At 41.1% G+C, this 14176-nt stretch overlaps 1 protein-coding gene across 1 annotated transcript in view; it reads right to left on the reverse strand.

Moving 5' to 3' along the window:
* Window positions 1-568: 568 nt before the first annotated feature.
* Window positions 569-14176, reverse strand: part of AGL (amylo-alpha-1, 6-glucosidase, 4-alpha-glucanotransferase) — a 62583-nt gene continuing 48975 nt past the window's right edge. Inside the window, exons 30-34 of the mRNA XM_060232200.1 lie at window positions 7367-7578; window positions 5521-5618; window positions 4196-4283; window positions 3951-4084; window positions 569-2294 (exon numbers count right to left, since the gene is read on the reverse strand). Of these exons, the coding sequence (XP_060088183.1) occupies window positions 2177-2294; window positions 3951-4084; window positions 4196-4283; window positions 5521-5618; window positions 7367-7578 (650 nt within the window). The 3' untranslated portion in view covers window positions 569-2176. The remainder of the gene's footprint in view (window positions 2295-3950; window positions 4085-4195; window positions 4284-5520; window positions 5619-7366; window positions 7579-14176) is intronic.

The following is a 14176-nucleotide window of genomic DNA, read 5'->3' on the forward strand; positions in this document are numbered from 1 at the left end:
AAATGTATTTTATTCATGCAACTTACTATTTCTGTGTGCAGTCCAGAAAATGTTGCTACCTAATCTGGCTTTTGCTGATCAATTTCACTGAGAAAATGGCACAATCTACCAAGTTTTGGAGATCCAGATACTTTCACTAAATTTCACTCACAGCACTTACAACAAGTTGGATTGAATCAAGAAAAAGGAATCTCTTAGAACAGTATGCAACAGAAAAAATCCTTTCTTGCAGGTAGGTCACTAAAGGTTGGTATATAAATAACTATTTGTCAGGAAGCAGCTGTGAATTGTTCTTCTTGGCAGCTGCCTTTGTAGAGTGAGATGTTCACTTGGTATTGCCCAATTTGCCAAATGGTTTTAAAAGGAAGAAAGGCATTTTGGTTCCATACAGTATCCTACCAAATAAGGCAGCCACCACAGCAAGGGATTTAAAATGGTCATTGTATTGTGACTATCTTCTATTACCACTTTTACTGTTACTTGAATGAATGAAAACAGCTTTTAAAAAGTCACAGAACTACCATTTCTCGTCACTGACTCCAGATAACATGAGCAAACCGATTCACCCTTTTCTGTAAGTTTCATTTACTTTTATTGCCATGAATGCACTGTATCAGATGGTCAATCAATAATTCAGTTATAGTGTTACCTTTGGGTAACAGAGAATATCACAGGCACTGTTCTTAAAAGACAAAAGTCTGTTTACAAAATGCTTTTATGACCTAGACTTCAAGAAGACTCTCAGAAAATGACTGCCCTTTGATGTGTCCTGCTTAGGAATTTGGTGAGCAGCTAATTTGTTCTAGGGGATCAGAAAGTTTGCACAAAATGCTGTTAAAACTGAAGTGCAATATATAGTCCCTTTGTGACCCTCCCTTGCTTAGCAGACAAAAGGGCAAAAACCTTGGCAAGAGAAGTGCTTCTGGGATGCACTTCTGAGGCCAAAAAGAAACCCCACACAAAATGCTCAGGACCAACTTAGACTAGGGGTCCCCAGTCTTTTTGTGACCCTGGGGGTACCTCTGCAATTCTGACACAGGGCAGTAAGCACAAATACAAAATGGCTGCCACAGAAGGCAGAGCCAACCACAGAATGTCAGGGAGTGAGCTCATTCATATCTCTAATAGTAATTCTTCAACATTTCAGGTGGCAGCTCTGTTTAACAGGATGCTTTCAAAATGAACATATTGTTTAACGTATTGTCTTGCATACACCATCAGTAACACAATCCCTGAGCTATAGTGACAGCTGTTGTTGAAGCAACTTAAAAAAAATCTTCACAGCCAATCAGATCTCCAATGGCCTATGAAAGGTCTCGCTGGACAAAAGCCCCAACTCCTTTGTAAAAACTTTTGGCCAGATCCAGAAAAAGGTGTCAGTAGGTGCCATGGCACTCCTGGTCACCATGCTAGGGATCCCTGACCCAGATAGTACAGTGCAGAGCTATGCATTTAAATCTGAATCTTGCTGAGATCATGTGGAAAGTGGAGGGGTTTGAGAGACCAATTTAAAAAGCAAATAGAACATACATTAGCAAGGAAAGCAGACTCTGCTGCCTGTTCACAGTTCAACTCCTTCCATCACTCAGCCAGTCTTCAATTCTGTAAATGAGGTGGGGAAAACTGTCTGGGGAAGTGAAAGAAGATATGCAGCTGGTTTCAATAAGAGTTCTATGCTCCTCACTTGCATGCCCTCTTTTGCTCCTTAACTCAGACACATCCAGTGGGGCTCTCAGTATTCCTTCGGCTTGCTTTAAAGATGCAGGTTTAGTCCTGGGATCCAGAAGGCACTGCAAACTTAATCTGAAATACTAAAAAATTAGGGTCTTGAAAAGGAAATCCTGCTGCAACAGAAAGGTCTTACACTTTAAAGCCTGCTCCAGTATTCAGTTAATTCACATATTTATTATTGATATATTTGACTACATTCTCAGTGAAGGTGCTTTTAGTTTATCAGCTTCTAGTCCTCAGTAGTAGTTTAAAATATATATTCTAGTGAAATTTCCAAAGAATGAGCATCCACAAACAAGTGTGTCAGAACAACAGGTATAAACCATTTCTAAAACCAGGGAAGTTCACAGTGCAACAGTGGGAAAGCAGGATTTTACAACAGGACAAGCTAGGGTACTTAAATTGAGAACAAAGCACACAGACTCATTGAGGCAGATCACCACTGCTACAAGTCATAGAGAACCTCAAGGATGACAGCGATTGACCAGGCCTGAGATTCACAGCTGAAGGAGCAATACTGCCCATTTTCATTTGTCAATTCAGGAAGCCCCTTCCAAGAAGATCTGCAGAAACAAGAGAAAACAAAGTAATAAATCCCTTTTAGAATGATTTAATATTTTAATTTAATATCACATTAAGAAGAGGACAAATCTCACATAAAGACTGAGTCACATGAAGATGTTCAAAATAATTTGGAATGACAAGAGTTTGATATTAAAAATCAGATACAATAATATGGGCTGGATCCTGCACAAAACTTTTGCTGACAGAAGGATTTTCATCAGTGAAGTGAGATCTCCCTGCCTCCCCTCTTGCAGCCCAAAGAGGCCCCCCCCATCATGCATCTGGAGACCAGTGAACCCTAGGAACAGCATGAGGAGACAGTCAGGTCTGCTATGGAAGGTGAGAACAGGCAAAAATTCTCTCTTTCTTCCATCAGGGTATTTTTCTGCTGGATGAAACTTTGGATTTAGAACAAAATAGGACTAACCTATGTTAGCAAATAGAAAGCAAGGTCAAACTAAACTATGAAAAAATCATTGGGTAAAGGTCTAGAATAACATTATTCTGCATGGAATCTCTCACACCTTTCAGGAAAAGGGAAATGAGACACCAGGAAACTATGGGCGTTTTCGCACTGACCTTAATCGGCAGCGACGCCCCTCTTCACCGCGCAGGATCTGCGTGGATTTCGCACCAATTGCCGCGGAGCACCCGGAAGAGCCGCAAAGTCCCACGGCTTTTGCGGCACAAACGGAAACTGGTTTTTGGCGGTTTCCATTTGCGCCGCAAAAGCCGCGGGACTTTGCGGCTCTTCCGGGTGCTCCGCGGCAATTGGTGCGAAATCCGCGCAGATCCTGCGCGATGAAGAGGGGCGTCGCTGCCGATTAAGGTCAGTGCGAAAACGCCCTATGTAAAATAGAATTGGTCAAGAGGACATTTTTATAGAGGTATTATAATGAAAACAACAGGAGTGTGAACAATACTAGTATGTACAGAATGTGTTATCTTATTCTCACTGCTTTGTTTTTATATATTAATGCAGAAAATAGTCTACCAGTTTATGTTTTGTTTCAGACTGTTGTAATTGTAGCCCCATTACATGCTTTTCAAGCATTTCATTCTATGGATCACATTGATTTGCACTGTGCCTTCAGTCTCAGTGAAAAAGGCATACTGTAAAGCAGTAGTAACAGTAATAGTAGTTATTATTTGCCTTCTCAAATTCCACCCAGGAGATCTTTTACAAGAGGCAGGAAGGCTGACAAGTGTGCTCAGTATACCAGCTGCTTGCTGGAGGTGTGCATTTTTGCATCACCTTTTCTCCAGCTCCAGGGCACAGGAGGCTTTTTGAGCATCACTTGTGGTTTCTGCAGGGACAAGGCTGAGAGCAACTTCCAAGTAAGAGTTTAGAGCTGAGGCATTAAAGTATCAGAGCTGAAATAGCTTTTGATGGACTCTGGCTTCAGTTTGGTCAATAACTTAAAGCTGAACACCATTTCTCTTTTTGTTAGTCTTATACCACGTAGCTTACAAAATGGTGACATTTTAATCCCAATTAACATGTCTATTACCATATTTGTAACAACTGCATATACCTTAATTCTCTATTGCTCCCTTTTTTGTTCTTAACCTGGGAGAAGTCTTTTGGTCTTGGAATCAAATGAATATTATCAAGCCTTAATATTTCCAAATTGTATAAAGAAAATTCAATTTACCTCTCAAGATGAATGTAGTGCCGAGAAAGCACATTCTTAACCAAAAACACAGTCTTTGCATAGATCTCTGGACCAATTAACTTGGCAAAGTATAATTTGGCACGAAGAAAATACCCAATGGGCCAAAGCCACTCCTGAAAAAGAACACAACACAGAAGCAGTATTATAGTAACATCTTTTAGGTTAGGAACACTGAAATCCACTGAGGAAAATAATGTTGAAAACTGCAGAAGCACAAATCTTACAGGCCCTTGATGGTAATTAAATCCTTTAGCCACATTGTAGTTGTCGTTGTCTAAGGCATTGTCATACACACCACAGTAAACCATATCACTGCAATGAGCAAAGAAAGAAAGCAGTAAATATCTTCAGAGAAAGGAGCATTCAAAACATAGGGAATGGACATCTGCACACTCTTCTAGTACTAGGACCTTTCTGCTTATACAAAACCCTCTTGGGTTGACATCAGAGTACCTTAAATCAAGTTGAAGGGTCTGATGGGAAAAAACTGACAGGACCCAGCCCACAGAATTATTTAAAGGAAACCATCTGGATTCAACAGTACTGAATTTAGAAAATTTCCTAGTATTAATTAATAGGTGTTAATTATAAACAATATTATGGAATTACAGAGGCCATCACTACTATCTCAAAAACTCACAAGTGGGTGTGAGCTCTATTTTACTAGCACAGCAGTCCTGTTTTCTAATTTTATGTAATTTTGTGTATGCGGGAGTCTTTTAGCCAAGAACGGGCTTATCCATAATGCCCTGGGCCTGACCCTTCTGCAGGATAGCAGAAAAGAGGACACGTCTATAGAGATTTGATCTCCTAGTTCAGCCTGGATCTAGTATCTTTGTGCAATCAGATTCATAGTGGCAAACATTTGGATCACTGGACGAGAGGCAAAGCTACTGACTCTGCAGGGCACACAGATGGAGTATTCAAGATGTGAATTCAAAGAGATGGATATACAAAAAAGGGCAAAATAGAATTTAAGAGCTTTGTCTCTTTCACATAATTTCATATTAATCTAACAAAATGTTAAATTTTTATAAATATCTTTCACTATTGTGTTTTTCTGTTAAAGATAACTGAAAGTAGAGAAATTTCTGATTTAAAAGGTATTGTTATGTTGATTCACAACATGTGAAATATTCTAATTACATGCTGTGATTAATGAATACAATCCTCCCACCCCCCAGTAAGGTTTAGAAAGCATTTATTAAGGCCTCTCCAGTAGAGTCTTTGGACTTGTGCACCCCATTTCTTTCTACTGTGGAGAACTCAACTCCACAGTGCCAATTTACCAGGGTCGGATTAACAAATAGGCCGAGTAGGCCTTTAGGGGCCCAAGGCCAGTTTGCCTCTCTCTGCCCCTCCCCTACAGCTTTGTCAAAGGGGCTTTTGAGAAGGTGCCTGCAGGAGATATTACGAGATAATTTGCGAGGGCCCCCCAAAAATTTCGAATGTGTAGCGGCCTCCACAGGGTTTATCCTGCACTGCAGTTTACAGATAGAATGCTGTTTATGGAAGTTTAGTTCTTTGGCTTACTTTCTACCACACTTACTCTGGGTCCAACGTCTTCATGCCAAGCGGACCGAGTAACTTTTGCTCTACAATTTCAAGAGCTTTCCAGGCTTTTTCAGGAGAAAACATTTCCGGTGCCTGAAAAAGAAAGAAAAAGAAAAAAAGAAGCGGCATAAAAAGGAAGAAAATAATCCATTTAAAAAGGATACAAAATCAGAAAAGGTCATCAAACACATATTCTTCCTTTACCTTACATTTTAAATCCTTCTTTCATCAATTATTTCTATTCTTTAACCTAAAATTAATATTTTTAAAGAAACCCTTCCCTGCTGCTCTGGTAGAACCCTTTTCCTCATCATCACTGTTGCCAGTATTGGCAGTTGAGCCTTTGCAAATATCAGGCAAACTTGGAATCAAGAAGATAAAACAGCTAGGTTGCTGTGAAAGTACCATGATCACGGTTGTAGCTGAAGAAAGCAGCTATAACATCTTACAGTGAAAGCCTTACAGCATAGCTGGTAGACTTTGTCATCTCTGCACCTAAGTCCTGAGGTCTGCTAGGAAAGGAAAGTGACAGTGTCTTATAGAATCACACAGCAGTGCACAGCACAGCAATGTTGTGGATCAGGCTCTCAAAGAGAAAATACTGAGCTAACATTACGTTTATTCTTCAGGAACTTTAAATTTTTACAATAAGGTTAAGAGTCTGGGGAGCATCTTAGAAGCAGTTTGAAATAGCTGCCCACCATCACAAAATCATACTACCTATTTAAAGATATTAAGCTTAAGGATTGCTTGCTTTCATATGAACCTACCTGTTCACTTCAGTCATCTTTAGAGGCCCTGCTTCAGGTGCCCCTATCTTCTGAGGCTAGATGGGTGGCAATCCAATAAAGGGCCTTCTTGGTTGTGGCCCCAAAACTTCAGAACTCCATCCCCAGGGAGATTCACCTCTCTCTCTATATATACACAGTTGTCTTCCACCAGCTGGTGAAGACGTTGTTTTATTTGGCATTCCCTCACTTACTCTTATTAGCCAACCTCCCTATTTGTGTGCCTATATGGTTATGTTTTATTTATTAGATTCAACACTTTCTAATTTCTGGCTGGCTGGGCAGTAGTTTTTTGTTCTGCTCCATGAAGAGCTAAGTTCTCTTTTTTTAACTGGTATTTGTTCTTTCAAACTTTTTGGCTTGGATCCTTCTTTGCTTCAAAGCAGCTGTTTTGACAGGCTGAAACCTTTTCAGTTTATTCCAGGATGTTTTCTCTGTGCCTATTGATAAGACACTGAGTGTAGCCTAATTAGCTTTGGGTGTGAGAGGGGAATGGCTGACCTACAGACATAGACTGTATGCTCCCCTCCTCCACTTTTACAGCTATAGCTTTCACAATGGCAACATGTTTTATCTTATATTTTATTGTTATTTTAATTTGGGTTAAATTGGTCCAGTTACTACTGTGCTGAGAACAGTGCTGTGGCTGGAGAATACATGATAGGTTTCACCAGTAGGTTAAGTGTGATGAGGCGTTTACAGGCTGTGCTCTGCCACAGAAGAGCATTGTTCTAAAATGTTCTCCACTGGTTTTTAAGTGTTGTGGTTTTTAATGCTGGATTTACATCCAACATGTTTAATGTTCGATTTTACGTCCAAGTGGAAGCATATTGCTGACATTTGATGGCATATATAATGTTGGAAGATGAACAAATGAACATATATATATTACATTTTTAAAATGCTGTTTTAATGTTTGAAATGTTCGCTGCCTTGGATACCCTGAGTTGCGCTGAAAGGCAGTATAGAAATGTTCTAAAATAAATTTAAAAACTTATGTTACTAAGCCAAGGGGCACAGAAAAACTGAACAGCATACTTATATAACACTTACCACCACCATTGCAATGGGGAAGTTAGGCCTTAGTTGATAGTCACACCAAGGGCTTGATGCTCCATAGCTGTCTTTATAAATGCCTCGTTTATGAACCAGAGTGGGATGCTTCTCATTACGATCTGCTGGGTTCTCAGAGACAAAGAACAGCTTTTCAAAGTGTGCTTGGATTTTTCTGTTCCACTGATCATATGTAACAGTCTCCTCTGTCCCTGGAAAATAGCATAATACAGAAGATAGTTACTGAATATGGTCTGAAACCAAGAGGAGAAAAAGGTATAGAAATATGAAGGTACTGGTGCCACTCTGACAAGATGTTTCCTTCCTACTTATCTCTGTGTTTCATTTTCATATTGACTAGCCCATTTACCTAGATGACAAAGAAAATGCATGCTTGCAATTGGCTGTGTTCCATCTTGAATCCTACCATCATATCTGACCCACTTGAAGAGTGGCTGAGAAATGAATCTATTTCTCTTTTAAAAATTCTCTCTACTATCCAAGAGTTTGAGTTCTTGCGTTGGCTTTATAACTTCTTCTGGGGTCACAAGAAAAAATGCATGACTAGGAATTTAAGCTATCGGGAGAAATAGACTTTTGATTCTATGAAATGCTTTTTCATTACTGCAACATTTTTGCATCTGCCAGTAATTTTGCCCTGGTTTGGTGTGTTAATATGCTGAATAAGCTTGATGCATGAAGTTCATTACATTTCTATCCCACTTTCCAGCCAGAACTGGCTTCCAAAGATGTTCACGGGGATCAAAATCAAATGCAAATAATGTTCCTTGGGAAGGGCAATTTTCAGCTGAACTACATTCAGGCACAGTGGAGAGGTACCTGGCTGCTTCCTTCCTACCCTCCAGTGGCCTTACCAATTACAGATAGAAGCTGGAGGGAGGTGTGAAGGCTATTTTATGCTTCTGTTAATTTTATTGTTCATAGTTGCAGGCCTCAGATTCAGTGGGAGCTCACAAGAGCGCAGCTCCTGAACCTTTATGAGAGTTCCACCTCCTTCTGAGAGTTCCACCTCCTTGTCCATTGAATAGTATGTGCAGCTGCATAACAATCCCTGGATGACCTCCACCACCTTTTTTTATACAAAACAACCCCTGCATAGTTGTAACTGTGATAATGAACAAAACACACTTCTATTCAAATCAACAGCAAATGTTCTCTTACAAAGAAAAGATACAGGGTAGTTTGGGTAATAAATGTTGTCCATCTTCCTTCTTTTACTCAGACAAATTTAAAACTGAGGGCCTAATTCCATGATTTCCGTAACAACTCCTCAGATCAGGAATTTCCAACCTTTTTGAGCCTGTAGGCACCTTCAGAATTTTGAGGCAAGGAGGTAGGTGCCAGTACAAAATGGCTGGACCAGGAGGTGGAGACAAACACAAAAATAAACAAGAAGAAAAGGATTGGGGATATAAACACATACAAGAGAAGATGCCCAAGGGTTAGAATAACATGCAAACAGAAGATGATGAGCATTCATGTGTGTGTGGGGAAAACAGGTACTCCATTGCTCTGGCACTCCCTAGCCTCTACCACCTTACAGTTGATCTATGAGTCAAGGTTACAGGATCCTGGATCCTTCTCCATAAGAACATAAGAGAAGCCATGTTGGATCAGGCCAATGGCCCATCCAGTCCAACACTCTGTATCACGCAGTGGCCAATACACACGCACACACACACTGTGGCTAATAGCCTCTGATGGACCTCTGCTCCATATTTTTATCCAATCCCCTCTTGAAGCTGGCTATGCTTGTAGCCGCCATCACCTCCTGTGGCAGTGATTTCCACATGTTAATCACCCTTTGGGTGAAGAAGTACTTCCTTTTATCCATTTTAACGTGACTGCTCAGCAATTTCATCTAATGCCCACGAGTTCTTGTGTTGTGAGAAAGGGAGAAAAGTACTTCTTTCTCTACTTTCTCCATCCCACGCATTATCTTGTAAACCTCTATCATGTTACCCCGCAGTCGACCTTTCTCCAAGCAAAAGAGCCCCAAGCGTTTTAACCTTTCTTCATAGGGAAAGTGTTCCAGCCCTTTAATCATTCTAGTTGCCCTTTTCTGGACTTTCTCCAATGCTATAATATCCTTTTTGAGGTGCGGTGACCAGAACTGCACACAGTACTCCAAATGAGACCGCACCATCGATTTATACAGGGGCATTATGATACTGGCTGATTTGTTTTCAATTCCCTTTCTAATAATTCCCAGCATGGCGTTGGCCTTTTCTATTGCAATCGCACACTGTCTTGACATTTTCAATGAGTTATCTACCACGACCCCAAGATCTCTCTCTTGGTCAGTCTCTGCCAGTTCACACCCCATCAACTTGTATTTGTAGCTGGGATTCTTGGCCCCAATGTGCATTACTTTGCACTTCGTCACATTGAACCTCATCTGCCATGTTGACACCCACTCACCCAGCCTCAACAGATCCCTTTGGAGTGCCTCACAATCCTCTCTTGTTCTCACCACCCTGAACAATTTAGTGTCATCTGCAAACTTGGCCACTTCACTGCTTACTCCCAACTCCAGATCATTTATGAACAAGTTAAAGAGCATGGGACTCAGTACCGAGCCCTGCGGCACCCCACTGCTTACCGTTCTCCACTGCGAAGACTGCCCATTTATACTCACTCTCTGCTTCCTATTACTCAGCCAGTTTTTGATCCACAAGAGGACCTGTCCTTTTACTCCATGACTCTCAAGCTTTCTAAGGAGCCTTTGATGAGGAACTTTATCAAAAGCTTTCTGGAAGTCAAGGTAAACAACATCTATCGGGTCTCCTTTGTCCACATGTTTGTTCACCCCCTCAAAAGAAATGCAACAGGTTACTGAGGCAAGATCTTGCCTTACAGAACCCATGCTGAGTCTTCCTCAATAACCCGTGTTCATCAATGTGTCTACTCATTCTGTCCTTGATAATGCTTTCTACCAACTTTCCCAGTATTGAAGTCAGACTGACCTGTAATTTCCCGGATCTCCTCTGGAACCCTTTTTAAAGATGGGGGTGACATTCGCTACCTTCCAGTCCTCAGGAACGGAGGCAGATTTCAATGAAAGATTACGGATTTTTGTTAGAAGATCCACAAGTTCAACTTTGAGTTCTTCCAGAACTCTCGGATGTATGCCATCTGGACCTGGTGACTTATTACTTTTTAATTCGTCAAACAGTTGTAGGACCTCCAATCTTGTCACCTCAATCTGACTCAGGTCTTTCAACACCCCTTCCAAAATTAGTGGTTCTGGAGCCGGCAAACACTTCTCATCTTCCACAGTGAAGACGGAGGCAAAAAATGCATTCAGCTTCTTAGCCATTTCCCTATCCTCCTTCAGTAATCCTTTGACCCCTTGGTCATCCAAGGGCCCCACTGCCTCCCTGGCTGGTTTCCTGCTTCTAATATATTTGAAGACATTTTTATTGTTGGTCTTTATGTTTTTTGCAATATGCTCCTCATAGTCCCTTTTTGCCTGCCTGATCACAGTCTTGCATTTGATTTGCCACAGCTTGTGTTCCTTTTTATTAATCTCACTTGGACTAGCTTTCCACCGCTTAAAGGAGTCCTTCTTACCTTTTACAGCTTCCATTACTTTGTTTGTTAACCATGCAGACCTTCTCTTATACCTGTTTGTGCCTTTTCTAACTTGTGGTATATATTTTATCTGAGCTTCTAGGGTTGTAGTTTTAAATAGCCTCCAAGCTTCCCCAAGGGTTTTGACTGTATTTACCTTTCCTTTCAGTTTCCTCTTCACATGCCTCCTCATCTCAGAGAATTTACCCCTTTTAAAGTTAAGCGTGGTTGTGCTGGTCTTTTGGGGCAACTCCCTATTTATACAAATGGTGAAATCAATGATGTTATGGTCACTGCTCCCAAGTGAACAGTGGAGAAGATCTAAGCAAAAAGCCCCTGCAATTTGTATGCAGGCAGCTGTCAGAATGTCTCCACAGGATGGGCACCTTGCAGTTAGTTCTATAGCACTTATGGGCACCATGCAGCTGATTTTTTTTTCTCCCAATACTTTGTGTACAATATCCTGGCAGCAGCAGTCCTATAAACTACTATTTCTCTGTGTTGTAAAGATTCTTTGTAGAAGCAGAAAGCCTATGTATGGAAAGACATCTGAATTAAACCAGAAGCCTGCATTTGGCTCCCAACCCTGGACGGTGTGTCTCTTGTGCTGGCTCATAAGGTGAAGAGCCTGGGAGTGACACTGGATGCCTCACTTTCAATGGAGGCCCAGGTCACAGTGGCTGCCCAGTCTGCCTTCTATAACCTTTGGTGGGCCAGACAGCTGGCGCCCTACCTATCCCCCCAGGACGTGGCTACAGTGATCCATGCGATGGTCACTTCCAGATTGGATTACTGTAACTCGCTGTATGCAGGCTTGCCCTTAGGACTGATCTGGAAACTCCAGCTGGTGCAAAATGCAGTGGCTTGGCTTTTGACTGCATTGACTATGTGGGCAAGCATTTGACCAGTGCTGTATCAACTGCACTGGCTACCAGTTGAGTACTGGATCTAGTTTTGACATTTAAAGCCTTACGCGGCCTGGACTAACATAGCTACGAGACTGCCTTTTTCCATATGTGCCCCGAAGATTGTTACAATCTGGCTTGCAACATCTGCTGACCGACCCTGACCCAAAGGGCATCCCAACTTGCCTCAACCAGGAACAAGGCCATTTTGGCTTTGGCTCTGGCCTGGTGGAATCAGCTCCCCACAGAGATCAGGGGCCTTGTTACCATTTCGTAGGGCATGCAAAATGGAGCTATTCCTTTGGTTGAGGCAGTGGGCATCCTATTCCATCTGCTGGCCTTCTTTGCTGTGATACCATCTTATTATCATCTCTCACTGTATTTTTAGATCATTAATACGCTGAATTGTAGAATGTGCCCAACTGAAACCGCCATCTATGGTCTATAACTTTCTTATGGCTTTATTGTATTGTTCTATATTGTTTTGATTTTAATTATAAGTTTTAATTGTTGTTTTCTCCATGTTGTTATCTGCCCTGAGCCTGCTTCTGGGAATGGGCGGAATATAAATAATCTAAATAAAAATAAAATAAAAATATACAGCTATGCTAGTTTTGCTCTTGATTGCAACATATCCTTAGGAACTCTTGTCTTCCTAGCAGAAAATGAAGGATAAGTGGACTGTCTGCAGTTTTAAGAATGAAAAAGTAGAACAGAACCAAACCATAATCAAAGCCAAAGACAAGACTGAACACTACAGAAATCCTGAGCAGGACAATGTTATTAATTACTATCCGCACCCTTTCTCTAGGATCTCAGGACATGCAGCGTAAATCCTAACAGCACTGTAAGGTGTAACAGACAGAAAGAAATCTACTGTCCTGAAGTCATCCAGGTACTGAAGATTCCTAACTTTTTCAATTCATATGAAAAACCAAACAAGCTAACATGTCAAAGATGAGAGAATAGAAATTATGAGAGAACAGAAATTATGGCTAGAGAAAAAGTTAGGAAAGCTAAAGCTCAGTATGAGCTTAGGCTGGCGAAAGATGCTAAAAACAACAAAAAAGGGTTCTTATGGTCAGAGTAAGAAAAAGAGCAAGGACATGGTATGCCCATTGCGATGGCAGGAAAATGAAATTGTAACATGTAATGAAGAGAGGGCAGAACTGCTCATTCCTACTTCTCCTCAGTCTTCTCTTCTGAGGGAAACAGTGCTCAACATGGCAAAAACACAACATATAATGAAGGTATGAAGTTCCAACCTAGGATCAGCATAGGGGTAGTACATAAACACTAGTTTCATTTAATGAAACTAAGTCCTCAGGGTCAGATGAACTGCATCCAAGGGTTCTAAAAGAGCTTGCGGATGTAATTTCTGAGTCTCTGGCTATTATTTTTGAGAATTCTTGGAGAACAGGAGAGGTGCTGGAAGATTGGAGGCAGGCTAATGTTGTCCCCATCTTCAAGAAGGGGAAAAAGGAAGATCCAGGTAACTACCGATCTGTCAACGTGACATCTATACCTGGAAAAGTTTTAGAACAAATAATCAAACAGTCAGTCCTGCAACATTTAGAAAGGATGGCTGTGATTACTAAGAGCCAGCATGGGTTTCTCAAGAACAAGTCATGTCAAACTAACCTGATCTCCATTTTTGAGAAAGTGACTACCTTGCTGGATCAGGGGAATGCTGTAGACATCGTTTATCTTGATTTCAGTAAGGTTTTTGATAGGGTTCCACATACTATCCTTGTTGGTAAAATGTGGTTTGGATCCTATTACCAATAGGTGGATCTGTAACTGGTTGACAGATTGCACCCAAAAAGTGCTTGTGAATGGTTCCTCATCCTCTTGGAGTGACAAGTGGAGTGTCTCAAGGATCTGTCCTGGGACCTGTTTTGTTCAACATCTTTTTAAATGATTTGGATGAAGGAATAGAGGGAATGATTATTAAATTTGCAGATGACACTGAATTGAGAGGGGTTGCGAATACAGTACAAGACAGAAACAGGATACAGGATGACCTTGACAAGCTGGAAAACTGGACTAAAACCAATAAAATGAATTTTAATAGGGAGAAATGTAAAGTTCTGCATTTAAGTAGGAAAAATCCAATGCATGGTTATAGGATGGGGGAGACTTGTCTTAGCAGTAGTATGCATGAAAAGGATCTAGGGGTCTTAGTGGACCACATGCTGAACATGAGTCAACAGTGTGATGTGGTGGCTAAAAAGGCAAGTGCAATTTTGGGCTGTATCAACAGAAGTATAGTGTCCAGATCACGTGATGTGATGGTATCACTTTGCTCTCA

Source organism: Heteronotia binoei, chromosome 2 (genome assembly GCF_032191835.1).
Source record: "Heteronotia binoei isolate CCM8104 ecotype False Entrance Well chromosome 2, APGP_CSIRO_Hbin_v1, whole genome shotgun sequence".
Taxonomy (NCBI): Eukaryota; Metazoa; Chordata; class Lepidosauria; order Squamata; family Gekkonidae; genus Heteronotia; species Heteronotia binoei.